This window comes from Delphinus delphis, chromosome 15 (assembly GCF_949987515.2).
Source record: "Delphinus delphis chromosome 15, mDelDel1.2, whole genome shotgun sequence".
NCBI classification, from domain to species: domain Eukaryota; kingdom Metazoa; phylum Chordata; class Mammalia; order Artiodactyla; family Delphinidae; genus Delphinus; species Delphinus delphis.
The window spans coordinates 52,827,462-52,847,764 of NC_082697.1; the positions used below are offsets into that span (position 1 = coordinate 52,827,462).

Here is a 20,303-nt window from a genome sequence, read left to right on the forward strand (position 1 = left end):
TCAGGTTTCTGGCCTGAGGCCCTCGTAGCTCACCTGGAGGAGGAAATAGGCGATGCTCTCGTTGCCACAGCTGGAAGCCAGCATCAGCGGAGTCTGCCCTTCCGGGGTCGGCACATTCACACTCACCCCCGCCTCGAGCAGCAGGTGCACGATGGTATCGTGTCCAATGTAGGAGGCATACATCAGCGGGGTCCAGCCACCACCGTTCTTCTTATTCAAATCTAACTCTCTCCTAAACAAACGCAAGACATGCTAGACACGCCAGCCATCTCATAGGTGGGGTTTACCAAAGCCGGTGGCCAGGCCAGGCCAAGAGAAAGAGCAGGAAGTGCTGACAGGAAGCAGAGTCATATGCCACCCTGGACATCACTGGCGGGGAGGGGGGGGAGTGACTACACTTGCCGGACAACTGCCTTTGCAAACTCCCTCAAGTTTGCCTCCCTCCTCTGATTTTTCATTCTCATCTGCACCCTCCTCCTACCCTAAGGCCAGCAATTCTCTTTTTTGCTACCACCAGCTACATAGATGGTTCTCAACCACGGGAGATTTTGCCCCCAGGGGACAGTTGCCAAAGTCTGGAGACATTTTTGGTTGTCACAACTGGAGAGGGAAAAGCTACTGGCATCCAGTGGCCAGGGATGCTGCTCAACATCTTACAGTGCACAGGACGCCCCTCACAACAAAGAATGAGCTGGCCCAGGTTGTCAGTAGTGCCGAGGCCGAGAAACGCTGACCTGGAGCCTTGACTACCTCCCGCCAACAGACCAGTCTGCTAGTCCAGAACTGAGGGGAGAGGAAAGAGGAGGGGACTCAGACAGTGGACAATTTCTCCTTTGTCGTCCCACCCTACAGAAACATTCCTGGAAAAATCTGTGACCAAAGAATCCTGTCTTTCTCACTGATTTTCATTACAATTCTGGAAAAGCGTTTCCCACAGGAAAAACAATGCAGGCTTCCCAACCCAGAGTTTGGGGTCGGGGGATGGAAGTAAGACCCACTTCCAGGAGCATCCTGCCTGTTTCACGCCCCAGTCTTTCCTCCTCCACAATCCTTGCCACCAGTGGAGGTACCAAGTGACAGTCGACCCACGCAGTTCGTGCCTCTCCTAGATACACACACTAAGCTACACCAGACAATTAGTTTCCATTCACCAGCACGTTTTACTGACCCTGGCTTTGGACCCAGGCAGCCATTTCCCAGGTCCTGATCCCAGGAATGCAGGGGTAGCCACTAGCCAGGAGAGCCACCTGGAGACCAGCCCATTCTCACCACACGCCGTCCCACATGGACAGGGAGGCACCCCCACCACCACCCCTTAGCAGAGCGGCCCTGGGGCTCTGGCAACCCCCTTCAGCCGAATCCTCCCTTCTGACCCCTCCAAATCCCCCTCGGGTCCCCAGTGTGTTTACTGTGCACCAGCCTCCATCTCAGCAGGTGTCACAACCCCAATCAGAACACAAACACTTCCTAGAGCTGTTCTGGACTGTTCATTTTAACAGCACACCCGAAGGCTTAAAGGCTGTGAATGTTAAAGGAGCAGAACTACAGGTGGGGTCGTGGTGACCCTGTCGGGGGATGTGCTGCCTGCACACCTGCCCGGTACAGAAGTACCAACTGGCCAGATGCTCATAAGTGATGGCTACGACCTGGGAGCCAGAAACGGGGCTTCCACGAGGCTCTGCTGTAACTCCCCAAGCTGGAACTGGAAAAGGCCCAGGTAGGTATGGACATAGGTTGTTTCTCTAAGTTATCAATGAGATGATAACAGTGAGCACAAAGTATGGCGGACAAAGTGGGAAGAGATGAGAAGATGGATCCCTTTCTAAAAATTACATTGAGTATCAAACCGTACTTCAAACAAGAAGGCGCTAATAAGCAGTGCTGTTTAGGGGGACCTAATATGCACATAAGATCAGTGAAAACGGCATGTGGGCAGTGAGTAAGGTGCAATCCTCCAGGTGGGGATAACCCCACCTCCTCCTCTATGGCAGAAGCTAAAGGGGAGAGGGCGGCAGGAGGGATTAAAATGAAGCTTCTGGGGAAAGAAGGCCATAGGGCATTGCTTTCAATCTTTATTTTTGTTTTGTTTGAGCATTTCTGCAATTAGTGAAAACCATAAAATTACTCTGGTTAAAGTAAGCCTGAAATGAACAATTTCTAAGCCTATGAAAAAAGTTTAAGCTGCCTTTTTCTTCCTCAGAATCAAAACTGCCTTCCTTATTGGCGTCCAGCATAAATCATCCCTGACAACAGCCCAAGAGAAGCAGCAGTTGATCCACCAAAGGATTAAATGTCTACAGCTGTGGGCAAGGCCCCCGCTAGCTCCCTGATGGCTCCACCTGAGAGCTGAACCATGGAGCTCAAAAATCCAAGAGGAAGGAACATTTTCCAAGATCTCTTACCGCTGCACACATTCCTTCACCACTTCATACTGGCCAATGGAAGCAGCTGTGTGAAGATCCAAGGGGACGGCTAGCTCCTCCCGGCTGACCTGCGCACCCAGCCCATGCCACATGGACAAGCTGCGGTTCAGCAGCTCCGGCTCACTGGCTTCATCGCTGAGCTCCGACATCGCTATGGAGGGAGGCACTGAGGTCGTTAGGTCCTTCCTTCCTGGTAGCGACACAGAGTGAAACGGCATGGTCACACTCCTGCCCACAGCAGGCGGCTAAGTCACTGCCCTGACAGACTGCTGCCCAATGTACCCAACTCCGGGGACTGACCAGACAACTTCCTTTCAATAAATATCGTATGCGGGAATTCCCTGGTGGTCCAGTGGTTAAGTTTCCACGCTCCCAATGCAGGGGGCCTGGGTTTGATCCCTGGTCAGAGATCTAAGATCCCACAAGCCCTGCAGTGCAGCCAAAAAGAAAAAAAAATTGTATGGTTCGGGCAGCTCCATCATGCTAGTACTGGTGAGCCTGTTACTAGACAGAAAAAGAGGAGCACATATTGTGTCATAAACTGTGGCATATATTTTCCTTTATGACCCCCAGGCCCCACATTCTAGAAAGGGAACTCAAGGAGCCTGACAACCTCTTGGATGGGAAGCAGAGAAATGGTAATTAGGTCAGTGGACCAAATCAACTCTCAGATGTGGTGAAAAAGAACTCTGGGGCTTCCCGGGTGGCGCAGTGGTTGAGAGTCCACCTGCCAATGTGGGGGACACAGGCTCGATCCCTGGTCTGGGAGAATCCCACATGCCGCGGAGCAACTGAGCCCGTGAACCTGCGCTCTGGAGCCCGTGGGGCACAACTGCTGGGCCTGTGTGCCACAGCTGCTGAGGCCCATGTGCCTGGAGCCTGTGCTCCGCAGCAGGAAGGGGGGGCTCCGCCACGGTGGGAGACCCGTACACTGCGGCAGGGAGTGGGCCCCGCTCACCGCAGCTAGGAGGGGCCCGCATGCAGCGGGGAAGACCCAACGCAGCCAAAAATAAATACATAAAATTAAAAAAAATAAAGAGCCCTGGACTTGGAATTAGATCAAAATTTAGCTCTGCTCCTTAGCATCTCCAACCCCTAGTTCCTTACTGTTTAATGGGGACATGATATTTCCAAGGACTGCGGTTAAAAACACATGGCAGAATGGACAAACAGTGGCACGTCCACACAGTGGAACACTACTCAGCCATAAGCAGAAGAAATAAACAGGTGATACACACAACACATGAACGAATCTCAAACGCATTATGCCAAGTGTGAGCCAGACTCAAAACGCTGCCTACTGTATGATTCCATTTACAGGACTTTCTAGAAAAGATAAAACTAAAGGGGGGACTTCCCTGGCGGTCCAGTGGTTAGGACTCCATGCTTCCAATGCAGGGGGCGCGGGTTCGATCCCTGGTAGGGGAACTAAGATCCCACATGCTATGAGGCGTGGTCAAAATAAGTAAATAAATAAACAATACAAGTGCATGAGTTAAAAAAAAATTTTTTAATAAAAAAAGGATAAAACTAAAGGAGGATAGATCAGTGGTAATAAGGGTTAGGAGTGGGGGTCCCACAAAGGGACTGCAAGAGGGAATTTGGGGACGACAGACTTGTTCTGTTTTTTGGGTTTTTTTTTTTTTTGCAGTACGCGGGCCTCTCACTGTCGTGGCCTCTCCCGTTGTGGAGCACAGGCTCTGGACGCGCAGGCCCAGCGGCCATGGCCCATGGGCCCAGCCGCTCCGCGGCACGTGGGATCTTCCCGGACCGGGGCACGAACCCGTGTCCCCTGCATCGGCAGGCGGACTCTCAACCACTGCGCCACCAGGGAAGCCCCTGTTCTGTATCTTGATTGATGGACATATGACTCTATACATTTATCAAAACTCATAAACCTGAACACCAAAATGAGTAAATTTACTGTATATAAATTTTAAAAACAAATTTTGAAACAAACGGAAAGAAAGCCCCAACACAGAAACCAGGATGTGACCAGTGCTAACTGACTAGGAATCTACCTATGCATCCCTTGAATGTGGGAGAGACTAGGGGGAATGGGATAGACTGGTTAATTTGTTGGGTGACACTTTCCCCAAGATGGGACAACAGCAGGATGAAGAGCCCTTCATTCTAGGAATCCTAACCCATCAAGCCCAAGTCATCAGCTTCCTAGCAGAACCCTTAGTTCTGGAGTGACAATTGTCTCCTGTTCTACTCTGGGGGGAAAGAACAAAGACCAAGGTGTAGAAAAGCAAGAGAAGGAGAAAACAAAGAAAACCACTTCATGTTCAGATGGCCTAAAGGTACCACAGCAGTTCACAGATGCCATTAGCACATCCACCTCTACTAACAAATGCTTCCAAGCATGAGATACAGCCAAGATGGCCAAACAACAAACAAGCCACCAACCTGGGGGACAAAGAATCTGTCGGCCCCTGGCCAGAGTAAGTGTAACAAAGTTCAGGGCAAAGCCCTGCTTCCTGGAACCACCTGTCCACACTGGCAGGGCCTGAGAACAATCAGCTCTCTCAATTTTCAGGTGGGAACCCCCAAGCTGAACAGTCCAGGCCACAGAGCCTGGATAAGAATTCAAATAAGCTGACTGTCAGTTCAGCACTCCTTTCAATACACCCCTCAAGCCTTCTTTGGGTGTGTTTCTTCTACTCCAAATGCCTCTTCCAGGGTGGGACCCATGTTCTCTCTCCTTTTATTGGAGGCTCACCTGTCTGACACCTTCCAGAACGCTGAGCGGCAATCAGAATCAGACCCCCACTCCAGAAGCCCATGGAGGGAGAACTCGGATGCCAAGAGACCATAAAGCTATTGGGTTGGCCAAAATGTTCGTTTGGTTTTTTTCCATAAGATGGCTCTAGTAGCACTTAGTTGTCTTTATCTTCATTTGAAACAATTTTGTTAGACTGTATTGTGACAGCTGCCATATCAGCGTGCATTTAAAAAAAACTTTATCAGGCTTCCCTGGTGGTGCAGTGGTTGAGAGCCCGCCTGCCGATGCAGGGGACACGGGTTCGTGCCCTGGTGCGGGAGGATCCCACATGCCACGGAGCGGCTGGGCCCGTGAGCCATGGCCGCTGAGCCTGCGCGTCCAGAGCCTGTGCTCCGCAATGGAAGAGGCCACAGCGGTGAGAGGCCCGCGTACCGCAAAAAAAAAAAAACACAAAACTTATCAAAATAGGTGAATTTTTGTGTAGCCATTTTAACAATGAAGATGGAAGACAAAAAAGCAACATTTTCAGCATGCTTTATTATTTCAAGAAAGGTAAAAACACAACTGAAACGTTGCAGTGTATGGAAAAGGTGCTGTGACTGATCGAACATGTCAAAAATGGTTTGAGAAGTTCCGTGCTGGAGATTTCTCACTGGATGATGCTCCAAGGTCAGGTAGACCAGTTGAAGTTGATGGTGATCAAATCGAGACATTAACTGAGAATCATCAACATTATACCACGTGGGAGATAGCCGACATACTCAAAATATCCAAATCAAGCACTGAAAATCATTTGCACCAGCTTGGTTATGTTAATTGCTTTGATGTTCCACGTAAGTTAAGCGAATAAAACCTTCTTGACTGTATTTCCACACGTGATTCTCTACTTAAACATAACTAAAACGTTCCATTTTTAAAACAAATTGTGGGGACTTCCCTGGTGGTCCAGTGGTTGAGAATCTGCCTTCCAATGCAGGAGATGCAGGTTCCATCCCTGATCGGGGAACTAGGATCCCACATGCCCCACAGGGCAACGAAGCCCGTGCACCACAACTGAAGAGCCCACATGATGCAACTACAGAGCCCACGTGCCACAGTGAAAGATCCCACACGCCGCAACTAAGACCTGATGCAGCCAAAAATAAATAAACATTTTTACAAAATAAAAAAAATAAAATAAAACAAATTGTGACAGGCGATGAAAACTGGACACTGTACAATAATGTGGAATGGAAGAGATCGTGGGGCAAGCGAAATGAACCACCACCAACCACACCAAAGGCCGATATTCATCCAAAGAAGGTGATGTTGTGTATATGGTGGGATTGGAAGGGAGTCCTCTATTTGAGCTCCTTCTGGAAAACCAAACGATTAATTCCTACAAGCTCTGCTCCCAATTAGACCAACTAAAAGCAGCACTCTATGAAAAGCGTCTAGAATCAGTCAACAGAAAACGCATAATCTTCTATCAGGATACCACATGACCATGTGTTTCTTTGATGACCAGGCAAAAACTGTTACAGCTTGGCTAGGAAGTTCTGATTCATCCACCATATTCACCAGACATCGCATCTTCAGATCTCTATTTATTTCAGTCTTTACAAAATTCTCATACTGGGAAAAAAATTTCAATTCCCTGTAAGACTAAAAGGCATCTGGAACAGTTCTTTGCTCAAAAGATTAAAAGTTTTGGGAAGATGGAATTATGAAGCTACCTGAAAAATGGCAGAAAGTAGTAGAACGAAACACTGAATACGTTGTTCAATAAAGTTCTTGGTGAAAATGAAAAATGTGTCTTTTACTTTTACTTAAAACCCGAAAGAACGTTTTGGCCAACCCAATACTATTACTTCCTTTATCACCCTGCCGCATGCCAGATGCTCTACGATGATGGGGTACTCCTTACGAACAAAATTGTATTCACACATACATCACGTATACTTGTAGAAAATCTTCTGCATATCGCTTCCAGGATTTATTTCCAGGAAGTAGCACTAGGAACGCAACCCTTTGATTTTCCTTTTACCTTTGTGTTCTGTCCATTCTGTAAAATTCTAAGTATTCGTTACTTTTAAAGCAAAACAAAAAACAAACAAAAAAATTAACAACAATAACAAAAAAATGACGTTGCTGCTGACCGTGGCGTCCACAGGGAGGAGGTCTGTGAAAGCCGGAGGGCACCGCGTCCCGCACCGGGTCGTGGGCCTTCCGCTGGCCCCGGGTATCCCAACCTCATTCTCAGGCCCTTGGGAGGGTAACCTAGGGAACTACCCAAGCACTGACACCTCCTCCCAGTAACCCTACACCGCACGTGGCTTTATCGTCCCCGTTCCCCAGCGGCAAAGCGGATGCTCGGAGTCATAAACTCAAGCGGCGAGCCAGCGGCACTGCTCTGACGCCCCGAGAGTGCGCAGCAGGTGAGGACACCAGGCGGGGCAGGGCCGCCGCGGAGCCTACCTGCGCTGGACCTCGGGCCGCGGGCAGCCCTGGGGCTGCCGCTGCCGCTGCCGCCGCCGCCGCCGCCGCCGCCGCAGCCGTCTACCCCTGCCCACTTTCCGCCGCGCTCCCTCAGCTGCGCCCGTCCGGGGTCCCTCCACGCCGGCCGCCGCCACAGCGCGCGGACCCAGCGGCCCCGCTCCCGCCCCGGAAGTGGTTGCGAGAGGCGCGGAGCACGCCGGGACGCTCGCGGGTCCCCCGGGCGCTGTGGAATTCGTCCGTCCCGCACCCGGACCTCCCGGTCAGCCCGCCCAGCTCGCTGTGTGACGTCGGCGGCATCCAATGAGCAGGGGGATTTCGCCCTACCGCGCCCCTCCGCTGGCCAGGGAAACCAATCGAGTTTCAGGAGAGACAGCATGCTCCAAGTCCCGAAAGAAGAGCGGGAGGTGGGAAGGAGTTGGCAGTGCCGTAGTATAATACTCTGCTGAGCGGGGATTCCGAAGACAGCGACAGCCTCAGTAATTACGCCGCGGCCCAAAGGGGAGAACAGGACCGGAGGGACGCGCTGGAGCCTGTTTATATCCCTGTCTGGACCGCGCCAGGCGGGGAGGCTGAGGCCGAGGTGAACGGCCTCGGGCTTGCCGCAGCTGCGGAGATAAATGTGGGGAGTTGGACGGGGTGGCGGCTAGGGAAACGAGTTGGGGATCGGTGGGAGGACGCACGATGGGTTTCCTGTTTCCGACCTTTAGAATTTAAAAGCCTGACCCAGGAGGACTTTGGCGTCTAGTTGTCATAACAACCGGCTGACCGGCGGCAGGAAGGGGTGGGGGTCGGAGCTTTGGGCGGGGCTAACGGGCTGCAGCCAAGAAACGGACGTGGAGGCAGTCAGGATTCGGAGGGAGCTGCTGTTTCGTGCAGCGTTTAGCGTAAACCTCGTCTGCTGGGTGAGCCAAGCTCCTCAACTTGGCGTTCAGGACACTTCACGGTCTTGTCCGTTTGCACCGTATATTCCAGCAACTGAAAACTTCTTCCCACACATGTTGGGCACTTTTCACTCTGAGCTCTTACGTGCTCTTCCCGCAGCCTGTAATGCCTTTTCCTCCCCTATTGCCTTGTCCTCCTGGAGAACTTAGAGTCTCTGGTAGTCCCCTTCACCTGGGTGATTCTGTTGCCCTCTGACCTGACCTGCAGCCGGAGAACATCCCGTGACGTATATACCAGATATGTCCCCACTCTGCTGTTCCCAGGTCAGGTGCACCAAGCTCCTGCCCCACTCCTGTGAGCACAGAAGAAGTAAGAAGCCCCCACTCACCTCCTGCTTTCCTGATGGGAACCAGGGCTGGGGCAGGAGTGTTCTTGTCCCATTTTATGGTTACAGAGGGCTCTCAGGCTGCAAGTACTCTCCAGACACTGGCTCTGAAGTACCATCACCCCACATTTCTAAGCCCCCTTGACCCCTGAGGGACTGGGCCTTCTGTTAGACTCTGGGACGTGTTGCCTAAGTGCCTGGGTATAAGGGGTTAATTTGAGTGTCAACTCCAAAAAAAGTGTCCGCGGGACTCCAAAATGTCTCTAGTCTGTTCCTTTGTAAGGGGGAAGTAAAGAGTAGTGGGGCTTGAAATCCCCTCTGACTTTGATACAAATTCTGTCTTTGTCTTTACTAATGATATAATCTCAGCCTATAAAATGTAGATAATAATAGTGTCTGTTGTATGGGATATACATAGTTTACAAATATCTGTATGTCATATACATGTATCATTCCGTATATCATCCATATACCTACACATCAAGTACATATATCATTATATATCAATACATATATCTATATATTATCATAAAATATCACTATGTACATACATCTGCAGGCTCCATACTGCACTACACACACATACACACTTGCACCCACACACACACACACACACACAATGCAGGGCACAGTGCCTGGCCCTCAGTAACAGGAACCTGCAGACTAGAAGGAAGAAGGGGTGGGTGGTCTCCCAATCTGTTTTCATCCCCCAAGGCAAGGGATGGTATATGCTTTGAAAAGGCAGCCCCCTGAGCTCTTGACCCTTTGCTCCTGGACCCTCTCACCTCACTCCATGTCCTCCGCAAGGTTCCTTGGATGAGGGCACACCGAGAAGCATCCCATGGCATCCCATGACAAAGATGTGGGGCCCTTACTGCCCAATCCCTGGGACGCCATCCTTGAGGCCGTCAAGGAGCAGCTCCCATCTCTGGACTCAGATTCCTCCTCGGTAAGCAAGCACCTTCTTCCTACATCTTCCTAGGCCCCCAATGCCCTTTCTTCCCGTGATAAACATCATGCCGACCAAGGACCGCTTTGGAGCTTATCAGCTCAATGTCATGTAAGTGAAGCACCAAGGTTCCCTGTTGCAGGGTACGGGGAGGCCCAGACTCTGCTCTTTCAGCTGTCACCTCACTGCTCTGTTCATTTAGTGCCAGGCACTAAGTGAGCAGCTGCTGTACGCAGAGTCTTAGGGGTGGCAGGTACGTGCAGAACTGGGAGCCCTGGATCTCACCTTCACCAGGTGGTGCTGCCAAGCCCATTTCCAAGTCAGCGGCAGGAACCAGCCATGGCGAGTCCCTTCGGAAGAGAACTGGTCTGCCCAGACAGCTGGAGAGCAGCAGGGCAGGGAGGGTGGGTGGAAGCTGAGGTGCACCTGGCCCTGCCTGCTGCCATATAATCCAGAGAACTCTCATTTGTCCACAGTCAAACTGCGAGGAAGAGGAGCTGTTCATCTTCCAGCGAAATCAAACCGCCCTGATTCCAGACTTGTCAGAAGAACTGGCCGAAGACCCTGACGGGGCCTGGGTCACTTCCTCTGGGTCTCCTCCTGAGGTCTGTGGAATGCAGGATCCAGGGATCCATGAAGCCAGGACCCTTTAAGCACAATAGGGTGTGGGTGTGTGTCTGGGTGTCCATGGCCCTCGCTGGACTCTAACAGCAATGTGGGTCTAAAGAAGTTAAAGCCCCTGGTATAGCATCTCTGCACACCCAAGCCTTTCTCCAGGTATAACCCAAGGAGTTCAGACACCAAATATCTAATGGCCTTGTGCACATCATGCTCCCAGGAGCCCAGAACACTTAGAGCTGGGGGTGGGGATGAGATTTTCTATCTGATTTTGCTCCCTGCTCTTCCCTTTGACCCCTCAACACACACACACACACACACATGCACGTGTGCACACATGCACACACACACCTCCCAGCTGTCCTATTTCCACCTGAGCTCTCTGACCATTGTCACAATTTGTTGTCATAAATGCCTCCTTTAACCCAGCTGGCTTCAGCACTATCTGGCTTCTCACAAAATCCTGCCCTCCCTAAACATTTGTTGATTGAATAAGGGCAACAGTGGGGATTCAGAGGTAAGAGGTGCCCCTCGCTGGGAAGGTAAGATGAATACAGAAAACAATTAGCAAATGCCACAGAACGCTCAGAATTAAGTATTGTAGTTGCGGTCATTGCCAAATGTCAGAGGGAATTTTCCATCCTCTTGTCTCCCCATTTCCCAGGGTCCCAGGTAAGACCAAGAACTCTTAAATCTAAAGTTAATGGCTTGATGCTTAGTTAAAGCAGTGGAAGGAGATTTTATTTGGTAACTACTGACAGCAGGGGAAAGAGCTGAGCTCCGTCTGATTTGTGCAGAGGTGACGGGTGTTTCAAAGGAAGACTGAGGGAGGGGGTGAGGAGGGCTCAGTGGAGTCAGAAAAGTGAAAAGTCACAAAGAGCCGGTCAGTGAAGCTGCAATTAGGCCAGGTGTGTCTGCTGCCTGGCAGGTGTGGGAGGCAGGAGCCTATCCTCCCACAGAGAAGGGAGGCAGAGGCCCTGTCCTTCCTGATGAGTATATTTCAAGGGAACGGCTCTCAGGTCAGTGACAGATGCTTCTGGGTTGTAAGAGACACATATTCACAATTATAAGACCTTTTTAGTAAGTGCTCTAAGAAAGGGAGGTCAGGGGCCTATCATCAGGTGTTGGCTAGAACAAATAATAAATTCTCCTGGCAGCATGGAGCTTTCTCAGGCAGGCATTTTAATGGGGCGCTGGGGTAATCCTAGGGGCACAGGCTTACGCTACCAGAAGCTATGCTGGAGTTTGGTATTTGGACGGAGTGGGTACATGCCAAGACTCTGCAGTTCTGAGTGCAAGCACTGACACAGGGTCATCTTACAGAGCCAGGGCGTGTCCCCTCCCAGCACCATGACAGAAATCACCCACACCCTCAGCCATGCCTAGAAATGTATCTGAAATAACCTCAAACAGGAGAATTGCCCAGGGCTGCCAAGTCCCCTGATTAGTTCAATTGGAACCATGTCCATGTCACTTTATTTTGTGTTTTCTTCATTTCTACAATTACCTCGGCAACTCTTCTGGACAATTATTTTTTAACCTGGGATGGGAAAGTCTGTACCAACTCACAGGGGTTGAGGCCGTGGACTCACTCTGGAGACAAAGGGCCTGGGTCTCATCTTGTCCACCTCTAACTGCTGTGTGCCTGTTCGCAATGGCCAAAAGGGGGGAACAACCTGAGTATCCATCAACAGACAGAACGGTTAAACACAATGAGGACCATCCATACAACAGAATATTATTCATCCATGAAAAGGAATGCAGTTCTAACACATGCCGCAACATGGGTGAACCTTGGAAACACTAAGCTAAATGGAAGGACACAAGAGACAAATATTGTGTGATTCCACGCCTATGAAATATCTTGAACAGGCAAACCCATAGAGACAAGAAGTAGATGAGCATTTACCAGGCGCTGGGGGAGGGGAGGTACAAAGTTTCTGTTCAGGGTGATGAAAAAGCTTTGTAAATAGACAGTGGTGATGGCTGCACCACATTATGAATATACTCAATGCCACTGAACTGTACATTTAAAAATGGTTCACATGGGGCTTCCGTGGTGGCGCAGTGGTTGAGAGTCCGCCTACCGATGCAGGGGACACGGGTTCGTGCCCCGGTCCGGGAGGATCCCACATGCCGCGGAGCGTGAGCCATGGCTGCTGAGCCTGCGCGTCCAGGGCCTGTGCTCCGCAACGGGAGAGGCCACGACAGTGAGAGGCCCGCGTACCGCAAAACAAACAAACAAAAAAAACAAACAAACAAAAAAAATGGTTCACATGGCAGATTTTATGTTCTATACACATCTTACCGCACACAAAAACTCCCCGAGGTATGTTTTGAGGCTGCTAACCGAGGACGCTTGTTTCCCCTGTAGCCAGCTGTAGTGCCTGTGGAATCCGCCGGGGAACCCAGGGGAGAGTGGAACGCTGGGCCCCAGGCCCAGGAGTCAGTCTCTCTGGAAGGAAGGGCCCCTGGCAGGCCTTTGCAGAGCGGTGATGAGAGCAGCTCTCTTCTCAGGATACCTGTGGAGACCCCCACGTGGCAGGATGACGATGGGGACACAGCCTTCAACACCAGTACATCACAGAGTCCTTGCCAGGGGCCACAGGGAGAGGCCACTCTCTCCTCTCAGGAAGCAGGCCTGCAGACAGAGCCCCCAGGCGCTGCCTCATGGGCCCAGGAGGGCTCAGACTCTGCAAACCGCAGAGCCCTCCGGAGGGAGAGAAGGAAGATGATCGAGAAAGACATACTTCACAAAGTCACCTGGGATGCCCAGGACCCAGCCTGCCAAGACCTGAGTGGAGTGAAGGAGATGCCCTGTGATGCTGCGGAAACGCTGCCAGAGGGGCCCCAGCGGGGACCGCCCTTGCTCTCCCTCCAGGTAGGCGTCCCCCTAGCCCAGCCTTCCCCAGGGCGATGGTCCTCCCCAGGCCAACTCGAGGGCTGGCCCACTATGCCTGTGTTAGTCTCTTTGGGCCGCAGTAACAAAAATCCCATAGACTGGGGGTCTTAAACAACAGAAATTCATTTTTCACAGTCTGGAGGCTGGAAGTCCAAGGTCAAGGCTCCATCACATTTGGTGTCTGGTGAGAGCATGCTTCCTGGTTCATTTGTAAGGGGTGAGGGAGCTCTCTGGGGTCTCCTTTTTAAGGGCACTAATCCCATTCATGAGTTCCACCTTCATGACCTAATCACCTCCAAATACCATCACATTGGGGTTAGGATTTCAACACATGAATTTGGAGGGACAAAGAGATTCAGTCTATAGCAACAACCTTAGGCCCATGGCACCAGGCCCATCATCAGGCAGGCAGTCCTACCTATCTGACAGACCATCCTCAGAGTTAAAGTGAACAAGGAAGAGCAAGGAGACGCCAGCCTTCTTTAAACAAAGAGAAAAGAATACTAATCCCAAGCATGATCATGAAGATATATGAGATAGGTAACAGATTTGACAACGTGTAATCTCACATCAGGCCTTTGTTCTCATACAAATGGTGAGCCCCTGTATTTAGCTCATTAACAAGGGAACCAGCAGGATGACAAAGCCGGTTCAAAGAAATTATGAGAAACTGGGATTTTGTACATGGTGGGGTGGGGAGGGGGGAGGGAACGCAGAGATTAAATTGCTACATTAAGTACAATAGGTCAGCACTTACAGGGCAACAGAACTGGTACCTTTGGGGTTAGCTGCTCCAATGGACGGAAAAGAAAACCGTCACACTTCTCAGTTTTACGAAGTTGTCAAACAGGTGAGCCCTGGTCAACTGTGCACACCAGCCCTCCCCTAGAAAGATGGGCTCCTTAGAAGATGCTCCCGCATGACACTAAAACATCACAAAACTCTTTTTTGCCTTATTTGACAAATTTTCTTAACAACTTAGAGAAAACTGGCATCAAGGTGAACATGGAGGTCACTTTCACCAATTCTATCCTATCAATTCCATTCTTTCCTTGAACCCCTTTATCTTCATTCCCCTATGGGGCTACAAGGAGCTGCAAGGCCATACACAAGACACAATAATTCCTGATTAACGTCCTCCCCCCTCATCACACCACCGCCTCCACACCCCTCTTCCAAGCCCTCCAGTCCTAGCACCTGCCTGGAACAATCTGTTTCTTAAAAGAGCAAAACGTTTTAACCTCCCAACATTCTAACCTGCATGAACCTAAAAAGTTTTAATACGACACTGAGTTTCCTCCAAGTCAGACAACGTCTTTGTGCCAGAAATAAAACTATTGCGTAGGAAGGTAGGTGGCCTCACCAGCCTTCACGGAGGAAGTTCATTCTGCAACCCACACGGGGTGGGTGAGCGAGCTGCCTCATCTCAGCCCTGGTTTCTGCCCAAGACATCCCAGAACTGCCTGTGTGGGTCACGGCAGCTGTGAAATCTGGCGCTCCTGTCCCTGGGACCCCACAGCAGCCTCATAATCACCACTTTACTTATTTCAGCAACTTGAAGAGTGGGATTTGGATCAAGTCCTTCAGAGTCTGACAGGGCGAGAAGAACTGGGAGATGGCGCTTCTGGAGCCGCGTGGTGGGCAGCAGACCGCCTCCAGGGCCAAGGTCTGACCTTGAACGCCGGGGCCCAAGTGCATACCCACAAGTGGCTCCTTCCAGGGCCTCCCAATAAAATAGGGCAATGGGCTGGGCACAGTCAGCCCAGCAGCTCGCCACATCTGCTGCGCCTCTCTGCTGCTCAGCCCTCGCCGTCCTGCACACCCAGGATGCAAGACTTTATCCACCCATCCATTCACTCACTGACACTCATTCATTCATCCATTACATATGTGACTGCCTGCTATGTTCCTGGGGTGGACCAAGCCTTGGGGATACGAGAGGAAGCCCTTCAGACAGGGTCCCTGCCTTTTCTTCCCCCCCACCTCCTCAGGCCTGCGTCTCTTTCTTTCTGGGAGCAAAGTAATCCTGCATTTGGTACCCCTTCAGCCCGCTTCTAAACAGAATCCTGTTTCCACCGCCTCCACGTTTACCAAACAAAGCCAGGGATGATTCCTTCATTGCACTTGTGGCCTCACTCTGGGCAGTTTCGTAAAAAAGTTCCCTGTCCCCTCCTGGCCACTCTGGCCCACAAAGGTGAGTGGAGGCAGGTCTGAGGCAAAGGTGCTGCGGGGGTTCTGGCCTCCCGTTCCAGAGCAAAGGCTCCTTTGTGGCCAAGAGCCCCTGGTGCTATTTTAAAAAGGGCTTTGTTTGGAATTTAACCCCTTAGAGCAGGATATGGAGAAACTCACTCTCCTACAAGTTGGGGCAGGGCTGGGGGGCTGTAGTTGGTGCCCCCTTTTGGCCTTTTGGCGGGCAATGTGGCAGAATCTGTTCTCCATTTAAAGGCACATAAGCCTTTGATTAAGCTATTCACTCCACTTCTAAAGGCTGTCCTAAACACACCCTCACAGATGTTCATTGCAACATTGTTCATACTTGTGAAAAACTGGAAGCAAACCACATTCAACATTCAGTAGGAGTCTAGCTAATCAGTCAACCAGAGAATTCTCTGCAGCTCAACAAATGGAATCTATCTATCTATCTATCTATCTATTCATTTCTCTCAACACAGAAAAATGTAAAATATATTCAATTAAAAAAAAAATCTATAGAGGATGATCCCATTGCTTCTTAAAAAAAAAAGAAAAGCAAATACGCAGAACTGTTATTGATGGTTCCCTCTGACAAGTGGGACCGGAGTGAGAATGTGGACTACACTGTTAACAGGACGTCACCCCTGCTTCCCGGGCTCACACACAGCTCCCTGCTCAAGAAGACAGCGCCCCTCGCCCTGCTGAGCTGGAGGGGGCGACACAAAAGCTGTGAGTGGCAGAGGGTGGGCTGGGCCTCCGCCGGCCCCCAGCACTTCTCCGAGCACAAGCCCAGGCATGTCCACACGAGGGGTCCTGAGGCTCAGGCTGCTGTGAGCCAAAGGGGGCTGCATCCCCACTAAGCTGCCTCCCCCCTCCCCACAGACCATGCCAAGCCAAGCACCCAGGACAGGCTCATGGAACAACTCACCCTCCTATGTGCCATGCAGTCCAGAGCCTTTTCCTCTGCCTGGAGGGTGCCTTCTGACATGCCCCAGGACATCAAGCCGCAGGAGGCCGGAAGCAGGTGGGACCACGCATGGCCCCTGTCCTCTCTAGAATTGGCTTCTCTCAGCATTTATTGGGCCTTGATTTATGGGTGGGGCACTTGATGTGTATTTCTCTTTTATCTCAAGAATATGATCAGGTAGGTGCTACCATTACCCCCACTTTACAAACAGGGAAACTGAGGCTCAGAGAGGTTGCCTTGCCCAGGACATAAGTGGCAGAGCACACAGTGGTCACCGGGAAGTGACTCAGCCGCCCGGCTCCTCTCACCCCAGATGCGCTTCCAGGGAGCTGGGCTTCCAGGCGCTGGCCATGGACACGCAGCTAAGGAGCCCAGCAGGGCCTCCCACCGTCTTCATTGACCTGCGGCCGACAAAGCCATCAGACCATGGGCCCTCGGAAAGGTACAGGGAGCAGTGACAGCCCTGCCGCAAACCTGCTCCTTCAGGTTGCCATGATGGCCTCAGGAGGAAGGGGGACTGGGACAGGCGGGTCCTGGGGGCACTGCTCACTTGAGAAGTGCTTTTGGCCAAGAACTGAGCCTGGCCCACAGTCCCACTGGGTCCCAGCAGCAGGCTCTCCCCGCAGGTTGGGAGGAAGCTGGGGCCAAGGGTTATCTTTTCCTGGCAGAGTCCTAAGCAGACTTAGCCTAGGCTGGGGTACCTGGCCCTGGCTGCTTCCTCCACCACTTGCAGTGGCCCTTTGGTTTCGGCTGGCTGGGCTTTGGCCAGCCTGCCCATCCTCCTGCCCTGGGTCACCAGGGAGACGCGGGTGCTCCAAGTCCCTGGTGGGAACCATGCCTGGCTGGAGTGGTCTGGTTATGTCCAGAGGAACCCACCTTTCCTCTCCCCGCAGCTGCAGCTCCAGCTCCAGCTCCAGCTCCCACTCCAGCTGCAGCTCCAGCTCCTCTGACAGCGAGGAGGGGGAAGAGGAGACAGCAGCTCAGCGAGACCAGCAGGGCCCAGCCAGGCTACGGTAACCACAGGGGGGCTCCCACCGCCTGAGATGCTCACCTTGGCCTCAGCAGCAAGCCCCCGCCCGCATGTTAACATCGGTGCTTTCAGCTGTCTGGCACCCACAGGGCTAGCACAGGAGGGTGTGAGCGGGTCTGGGGGGCGGGTCTGGGAGGCGGGCAGGATAGCCCAGCAATGTCTGGCCTGGCCTGTTCTCCAGACATCCCCAAGGATGCTTAGCTTGGTCTTGAGAAGGGATTACGTTTTCTTTCTGAAAAATTGCCCCCCCCAACTTGATTTGCTCCCTACTAGTGATGGCAATAAAAGTGAAGAGAAAGTGAAGGGATGGAATAAAGTGATGGCTGTCAGCCAGAAATGAAAGGCTTGAGTCAATTAAGTGAAATGTCAAATTCAGGGAAGGTTCATGTCTCTGACATGTGGAGGCCACCCCCTGGTTGTGGGGTGAATTTGCATTATATGCTCTGGCAGTCTCCATCGTTTTTAGAATTACAGAGCCTGAAGATCCTATCCTTTGGGAACGTCAGAGTCTAACACAGCTTTTCCCCAATGTGGCGTGTAGCTAGGCATTATAGGATTAAAGAGGGAAAACAAACTTGGGTTGAGAAGTGTCCCACAGGTTTCCTCCCAGAAGCCTTTAACATGCTGACACGGCGAGGGCTGGAAGGCCGCAATCCTGACTTTTTAGTGTCTTGAGAACCAGGCACACGCCCCGGAAGCACTCCGGTTTTCCTCTGTGTCCTGTTTCGGTGGCAAAGTATTGGGAGGTTAGCTGCACTGGGTGCTGATGGCAGCTGCTTCTCTTGTGTCACAGGGACTGCACGGGGAAGAGTCGGCTCCTCCAACAGCTCCGGGCATTTCGGAAGGCATCGGCTCAGCCCAAGCTGCCAGCTGGCGAGGGTCCCAGAAGCCAGAAGGCTCAGGCCCCTGGAGATACGGCTGGATCCAGCCCCAGGGGGAAGCAACATGTAACACTCTGGGATGAGAGACAGAGTGCCCAGGCCAGACCCCCAGGAGGAAGTCCCAGGGCCCTGGGGGACCCTCTTGGGCCAGGGACAGCCAGGGAGGCCCTGGTGCCTCCTCTGGGCCAATTGTAGATGCCTCCAGTAACGGATCTGAAAAGGTGAATAATCTGAGGTGAATAAATGGATAATCTGACTTTCCATCAACACCCGAGGCCCTGGTGGTCCCTTCGCTCTCCCGTCTCCATCAGAATGTGCCTTTGCAGCACAGGGACCCTCCAACTGAGGATCTGCTGCCAGCCCTCTGCTAGAATTCAGTCAGAACATCTTCATGCACTGAGAGCAAAGATGCCAGTGCAAACTTGTAGGCGTAGCATGACAAATCAAATGGCCCCAAATCCTCTGAAAATGGACCAGAAGGAAACACCGTGAAAACAACGGTTTTGTTCTGATAGCGGGACCACGAGGCTTTTTCACCTTTTTCCATTTCTGCGTTTTTTTCTCTTTAATGTGCATCTATTATTATTATTTCTTTTTAACTCCAAAACTTAAAACTCCTTTGGAGAATTTCAGGATTGAAAAGGTCTTGAAAAATTTAGCTTCATTTTCTGAGTCCTGGATGTTTGCTCTTTTGTGTTCCTAAATTCACAAACCACCACACACACACGGACCAAATGAACTTTTTGATCCAGAGGGGCAGATTGAAATTTGCTTTTTTTTTCTTCAACCAAGACACAAAGGCATAGTACGTATATGTTTTAGGGTGCTTCCAAAGTAAAGGTGGATGGACTTTTAAATACAGATAGAATGTGAATGTTCTAACACCTGAAACTGTCTCCGTGGACAACCAGCAAGAGCTGTGGGCCGCAGGCGGCTCTGCCGTCTACTTTCCTAATAGTATCCCCCCGACCTCCCAACCCCGGCCCTGATTTTCAGAGTCCTTCCATAACTTGTTCTCAGCCCAGCTGCTCCCAACAGGCTGAAGCCCTGATCTGCAGCACCTCTGTTCTCTCTCCAACTTGTGTCCAAGGTCTCAGAGTCTCAGCGCCCCTGAGCTGAACAGAGCAATCACCTCAGGTTCCCCAGGCCATGGGATCAGGCAGCCCAGCAGGGTCCTTGGCATTTGGGAACATGTTCCAGCATTTAGCTGGGGTCACCGCCGGCTGCTATGCCCTGAGGATGGGCACGGGCCTCTTCCCATCCAACCCCGCACCAGGTAAGACAGGCCCTGCCCAGCCTCAGCCAGCCACATGCAGCCAGGATCAGGGCCACAGACTACTTGATCTGGCCACAGGGGCCTTACCAGCAGCCCCCATTCCCCACAACAGACATTTGCATTACAGACCAGATGTGAGGCAGTCACGGGAGGCCCAGGGGAGGCCTCTCTCCAGCAGGGACTGTGGCCAGACTACCATCACCTGGGGCCCCCGGATCCTCTCCCCCCGCGCAGGCCGCCCACCCTCCACTCTAGGGTGCACACAGCATGGTCAGGACTCAGCCGCTGGGCAGGCAGTCTGAACATGGCACACAGCCTCCACTGCAGCCACTAGCCCTCAAGAACAAAGGCTATTTTAAAAATTCCATTTCCCCCACTCTCTACCCCTTTTAATGGCAGTAAGTTCACTCAGAATGTTTCCCCAACAGTGACAGAAAATAAACTTAGTTCCAAGTTCAACTCTGCGAATTACTGTCTATCAAGGAAAGCCAGGAGGATGAGGCGTTGGGAGCTCGGACCTGGGTTGAAAGCTGGTCCTGCCACCTGGACAAGGTGCTTCAAGCTCTCGGGTCTCAGTTTCCATCTAGAGCA

General features: G+C 51.7%; 2 protein-coding genes across 4 annotated transcripts in view; one reads left to right on the top strand and one right to left on the bottom strand.

The window, feature by feature from the left end:
- Window positions 1-7,800, bottom strand: part of ANKS3 (ankyrin repeat and sterile alpha motif domain containing 3) — a 30,432-nt gene extending 22,632 nt beyond the window's left edge. For all 3 annotated transcript variants that reach the window (XM_060031677.1, XM_060031675.1, XM_060031676.1), the window contains exons 1-3: window positions 7,609-7,800; window positions 2,403-2,613; window positions 34-232 (exon numbers count right to left, since the gene is read on the bottom strand). In XM_060031677.1, the coding sequence (XP_059887660.1) occupies window positions 34-232; window positions 2,403-2,572 (369 nt within the window). In that variant the 5' untranslated portion in view covers window positions 2,573-2,613; window positions 7,609-7,800. The remainder of the gene's footprint in view (window positions 1-33; window positions 233-2,402; window positions 2,614-7,608) is intronic.
- Window positions 7,801-8,072: 272 nt separating this feature from the next.
- DNAAF8 (dynein axonemal assembly factor 8) lies at window positions 8,073-19,547 on the top strand. The gene is made up of 10 exons (XM_060033024.1): window positions 8,073-8,209; window positions 8,835-8,880; window positions 9,704-9,845; window positions 10,322-10,450; window positions 12,838-13,344; window positions 14,917-15,031; window positions 16,441-16,582; window positions 16,839-16,967; window positions 17,419-17,538; window positions 18,349-19,547. Exons 3-10 carry the CDS (start codon window positions 9,738-9,740, stop codon window positions 18,629-18,631), a joined length of 1,533 nt encoding a protein of 510 aa, XP_059889007.1. The 5' UTR covers window positions 8,073-8,209; window positions 8,835-8,880; window positions 9,704-9,737; the 3' UTR covers window positions 18,632-19,547.
- The last annotated feature ends 756 nt before the right edge of the window (window positions 19,548-20,303 follow it).

Excerpts from the sequence above, each read along its gene's own strand:
- DNAAF8 (XM_060033024.1), top strand. The coding sequence starts at position 9,738 with ATGGCATCCCATGACAAAGATGTGGGGCCCTTACTGCCCAATCCCTGG. Across the intron at positions 16,583-16,838 it reads CCGCAGGAGGCCGGAAGCAG|ATGCGCTTCCAGGGAGCTGG; the intron begins GTGGGACCACGC and ends CTCTCACCCCAG. Across the intron at positions 16,968-17,418 it reads GACCATGGGCCCTCGGAAAG|CTGCAGCTCCAGCTCCAGCT; the intron begins GTACAGGGAGCA and ends CTCTCCCCGCAG.